The sequence below is a fragment of the Myotis davidii genome, unplaced genomic scaffold (genome assembly GCF_000327345.1).
Source record: "Myotis davidii unplaced genomic scaffold, ASM32734v1 scaffold464, whole genome shotgun sequence".
NCBI classification, from domain to species: Eukaryota; Metazoa; Chordata; class Mammalia; order Chiroptera; family Vespertilionidae; genus Myotis; species Myotis davidii.
Genome location: NW_006295287.1, coordinates 678,803 through 683,793, shown reverse-complemented (window position 1 = coordinate 683,793; position 4,991 = coordinate 678,803). Strand labels below are relative to the sequence as shown.

The window sequence follows — 4,991 nt, the reverse complement described above, 5'->3', positions numbered from 1 at the left end:
GGAGCCCAGCCGGCCCTGGCCAGGTAGCCCAGGTGGTTAGAGCGTCATCCAATACCCCCAAGGTTTCCGGTTCAATCCCCAGTCAGGGCACTTACAGTCAGCCAATGGATGCATAAGTAAGTGGAACAACAAATCAGTGTTTCTCTCTCTCTCTTCTCTTTTTATCTCTCCCTTCCTCTCTATAGGCAATTTTTTTTTAAAAGAAGAAAGAAAGAAAGAGAGAAAGAAAGAAAGAGAAAGGAAGGAAGAAGGAAAGAAAGAAGAAAAAAAGGGAGAAAGCAAGAGGCCCCGAGAGAGATGTGCCAGCCGGTGAGGGGGTGTGTGAGGTAGTCACTTGTGCATAAATATTGTGGGGTGTGTGGCCGGGTCACTCTTGCTGTTCCTCTCTGAAGCTGGGTGTGACCACACGACCTGCTTCAGTCACGGCAATGTGAGCAGCACACGTCCGCCCCCCCCCCCGCCCCCCGCGTGCGTTCCCATGTTGGGAGCATGTTCCCAATCGTCACATTCTTTCACCGCCTTCTCTTGGAAGGAAACATGGCTGCCCTGTGTGTTTCAGGTGAGTCTTCCCCAGGGCCTCTGCTCATGGGCTCCTGGCAGATGCTTGACTCAAACAGCAGTGCAGGGGAGGCCGTCAGATGGTCTCTCTCAGGACAGCGAAACGGGCAGCGACCCTGAGAGCCTCTCGTAGGTCCTTGACATGAGACTTGTCACATGTTCCACCACCAGCTCCCTGGTCCACCGTGACTGCTTGCAGGAAAGCCACAGGAGCCTTCTCGTGGGTCTCTTTGCCTTAACCTGCCTTAACCCTACAGCCTCTTCTCCAAGTAGAAGCTGGGAATGTTCACACAGAAAATCAGATCATGTCACTTCCATAATTAAAACCCTCTGATAATTCCACTTGGCCCTAGAATAAACCCAAAGTCCTTGTCAGGTCTTTAAGGGTCTGACCCTGGGAACGTCCCCGTCCGCATCTGGCTCCATGTGCTCCAGCCACTGGCCCCCTTTCACTCCCATGTGTGACTAGACGTCCCGCTGCCCCAGGACCTTTGCACATGCAACCTCAAGTCAGATGGGGAAGTTCATGTTGGCCACATTCATGTCAAAGTCGCGAAAGTATCTGCAGACAGAGAATAGCTTGTTCTGGTTGTTCCCATTATCTGCGGCTGCATATTCACTGCCGCAAAACGTAGTGGCAGGAAACAGTCATATTATGTTCACAGAACCTGTGAACCGGGGATTTAGATATGGCTTATCCTTACAACACACTGTCAGGAACCTCAACGGGGTCACTGAAAGTGGTAAGTTGATTTGGACAACTGTGGAAGCGTCGACGGGCGTCTCACTGACATCTCGGATGCTTAAGGGGAGATGACCTGAAGTTGGGCTCCGCTAACACTGTGAACCGGAACACCTACATGTGGCCTCTCTGTGACACAGGGCTTCCTCACAGTATGGCGGCTTCATGATTTCTTACATGACGATGATGATGATGATGATGATGATGGCTCCAAGAGTGAACGTTCCAGCAAACAAGCTGAAAGCTGTGTTGTGAGGAAGACCACGCTATACTGGCCACACAGAGACCAGGATGCTCCAAACTGAACTCCATGTAAACGCAGCTGCGCGAGAGACCTCGGCCAACACTGCACGCAGCGGAGGACCACCGGCTGGCACGCGGGACTGTGGGAAATAATAAGTGGCCGTCACTGAAGGCCACTCTGTTTTGCTATTGCACCCCTGGGAGCCGGGGCCCTGGTAGGTTCACCGCCACAAACGTTTACCGAGAGAATGAATGGACTCCCCTCCAGCTCACGGAGCCATGCTGGTCTCTGAGTTCTCAAAAATACTCACCCGGAGCACGAGGCTGCCTGGTCTGGAGGCACACCAGCTACCAGCCTGTATGTGAAAACTGGAAGAAAGGTCCCCCTCTGGGCGGACTAACTAGAAAAAAAAAGGGGGGGGGCCCTCCAGGTAGGCATGGGCCCCAGGATGCACGGCTTGGAGAGCAGCTTGCGGGCTCTCTTCCAGCCCCACTTGTCTTCTTGGCCGAGCCCTTTGTGGAGTGAACAACGGACACATCAGTTCAGGGCCCCCTGTTTTGTTCTCGGCAGCCATTCTCCCTTCTTCCTGGGTAAGAGCACGCCCCTGTCCTCTCTGCAAGCAGCCATGCCCCTCAAGGGGCAGCTCAAGTCCTCGGCGGCCGCGGCCACGTCTGAGCAAGGTGAAGGTAAGCCAATCCCCGGGTTCCATCCATCTGGCCCTGTAACGGCTCAGGGGACGCGTGACACACGCCTGGCCAACGAGACGCGAGGGGCCTGTCTCACTGAGGGGCAGTGAGTGGCTCCCTTTGGGAGGTTTTCCTCCCTCTTCCAAAGGGGCCCAGGACGAGAGTGAACCTGTGCTGGCTGCCTGGGGAAGAGGCTGTCTGCCTGTGACAGTCCTGGGCGTGTGGCCGTCCTCTTGGGACCGTGAGGGAGTTGCCTAAGAGGAGATGATAGCAGCTCAATGAGACGGACAGAACTGGGACCCGGCCGGTGTGGCTCAGTCGGTTGGGTGTCATCCTGTGCACCAAAAGGTTGCTGGTTTGATTCCGGTCAGGACGCATGCCTGGACGGTGGGCTTCATCCCAGGTAAGGGGAGGAGGGCATGCAGGAGGCAGCTGATCAATGCTTCTCTCTCACATCAATGTTTCTCTCTCTCTCCCTCTCCCTTTCTCTCTCTCTCAAAAGCAATAAAAAATAAAAAAAAGAGAAGCAACCGCCGAAACCAGTTTGGCTCAGTGGATGGAGCGTCAGCCTGCGGACTGTAGGGTCCCGGGTTCGATTCCGGTCAAAGGGCATGTACCTGGGTTGCGGGCACATCCCCAGTGGGAGATGTGCAGGAGGCAGCTGATCGATGTTTCTCTCTCATCGATGTTTCTGACTATCTCTCTCCCTTCCTCTCTGTAAAAAAATCAATAAAATATATTTTTAAAAAAAGAAGCAACCAATGAATACATAAATAAGTGGAACAACAACTTGATGTTTCTCTCTCCCTGCCGCTCTCTCTCTAAAATCAATCAATAATATATATAATGGGTAGAACTGGGGCAGGGGTGACATCGTTGAGCTGCTGACCCTGGGCGTGCGCCAGTCTGGTCACATGAATATGTTAATTAAACAAGTCTGTTGGGCCCTGACCGGTTTGGCTCAGTGGATAGGGCGTCGGCGGACTGAAGGGTCCCAGGTTCGATTCCGGTCAAGGGCATGTACCTGGGTTGTGGGCACATCCCCAGTAGGGAGTGTGCAGGAGGCAGCTGATCGATGTTTCTCTCTCATGGATGTTTCTAACTCTCTATCCCTCTCCCTTCCTCTCTGTAAAAAAAATCAATAAAATATATTTTTTAAAAAATAAATAAAAAAGATAAACAAGTTTGTTGGGACTCTGCTACTGGCGGCCGGAGGTATTCTGAGGCAAGAGGGAAGGGTCCGGGTCCATGTAACAGGGGTGCTCCTCGGGTGTGGATCTGGTCTTGGGGGAGCCTGACAAGGAGAAGGGGGTGCCCAGGGCAGGCCGGTCTCAGGGCTTGAGCAACGGGGAGAGGTCGGCGGCAATCCCGAACCACTCGGGCAGGAAGGCAGCCTCTGGCTTGAAGACTTTGAGGAAGGGCGAGTCCGGGAGGGTGTAGTTGGCCAGGTAGATGGTCTCTCCGCCCGCCAGGTAGGCGGCCCAGATCCCGAAGGTGCCGATGGTCATGACGGTGTGGTTGCACTGCGTGAGCAGTGCGAAGTCCTTGGCGGGGGAGCCCTCCACGCCGTCACCCGCGAACACCACGTCCCCCCGGGATGCGTCGATGTTCTCCCGGCACCAGGCCATGCCGTTGCTGGTGACCACGAAGACGGGGGCGGGGTGGCGGGCCCGGAACCGGTCCAGGGCCTGCTGCAGGTACCCGCGGTCGGCCAGCACGCCCTTCCACACCCGCGGCATGACGCGGACGTAGTCCCCGCGGCGCACGTGGACGCCCACGAAGGTCAGCTGTGGGGCTCGCGTGGCCTGCAGGCCCCGGAGGAACCGCTGTGCTGCCTCCCGCACGTGGTCGTGCAGCGTGAACTCCCGCAGGATCTCGGGGCGCAGGTGGTGGTAGAAGGTCCAGGAGCAGGGGTAGCCCGTGAGGCGCACGTACTCCCAGGGGAGGTGGCGGTACTGCTCCTCCATCCAGTCGTTGAGGTGGTAGTTGTGCCAGGGGATCCTGCTGGCGGTGGCGCCGTGCAGCACCGGCAGGGAGATCCTGAAGATGGGCGCCAGCGAGCTGTGCATCTCGGCGGGGATGAAGGCCGGCCGCCCGTTCATCTTGGCCAGGGCGTACAGCGTGGCGTACTCGCCCATCTGGTTGCCCAGGCGGCCGATGGCGTTGATGGTCCACATGCCCCTGGGCGCGGAGCTCGTGGAGCTCGTGGAGCTCGAGGTGCTCAGGGTGCTTGGGGTGCTCAGGGCGCTTGGGGCGCTCAGGGCGCTGGAGGCGTTGTCCTCAGTTTCCTCGGGCTCCAGCCTCTGGGCGGCCAAGGGGGGCTGGATCTTCACTAGCCGCTGCTGAAGGTGAAAGATGGTGGAGGCCGTGAAGACAAAGAGGACGAAGTGGGCCATGGGGAAGAAGAAGGGCCCCTGGGTGCTGGGCATGGCTGTGGGCAGGAGAGCAGGGAAGTTAGCGGGGCTGCGCCCTGGGGCTTCGTGCGCCTGGCGCGGGGTTGTGTGCGCAGACATGGGTGGGTGGGTGTGCCTGTGGGTTTACTCTATCTACACTAATAAAAGAGAAACATGCAAATTGGTGTCACTCCCTTATGCCCACCAGCCAATCAGGTGAGTATGCAAATTAACCAACAAGGATTGGCGGTTAATTTGCACATGCAGGCTCAGAGAGAAGACTGAAGACTGAAGATCGCTGAAGATTGAAGGGGCTTGGCTTCTCTGCTGCGGTTGGAGCGAAGGCCTGGGTCCCGGGTGCCGGAGGG

At 56.7% G+C, this 4,991-nt stretch overlaps 1 protein-coding gene across 1 annotated transcript in view; it reads right to left on the bottom strand.

Moving 5' to 3' along the window:
• Positions 1-3,354: 3,354 nt before the first annotated feature.
• FUT2 (fucosyltransferase 2) overlaps positions 3,355-4,991 on the bottom strand; it is a 14,146-nt gene continuing 12,509 nt past the window's right edge. The window contains exon 2 of the mRNA XM_015567976.1: positions 3,355-4,661. Coding sequence (XP_015423462.1) covers positions 3,562-4,659 — 1,098 coding nt within the window. The 5' untranslated portion in view covers positions 4,660-4,661 and the 3' untranslated portion in view covers positions 3,355-3,561. The remainder of the gene's footprint in view (positions 4,662-4,991) is intronic.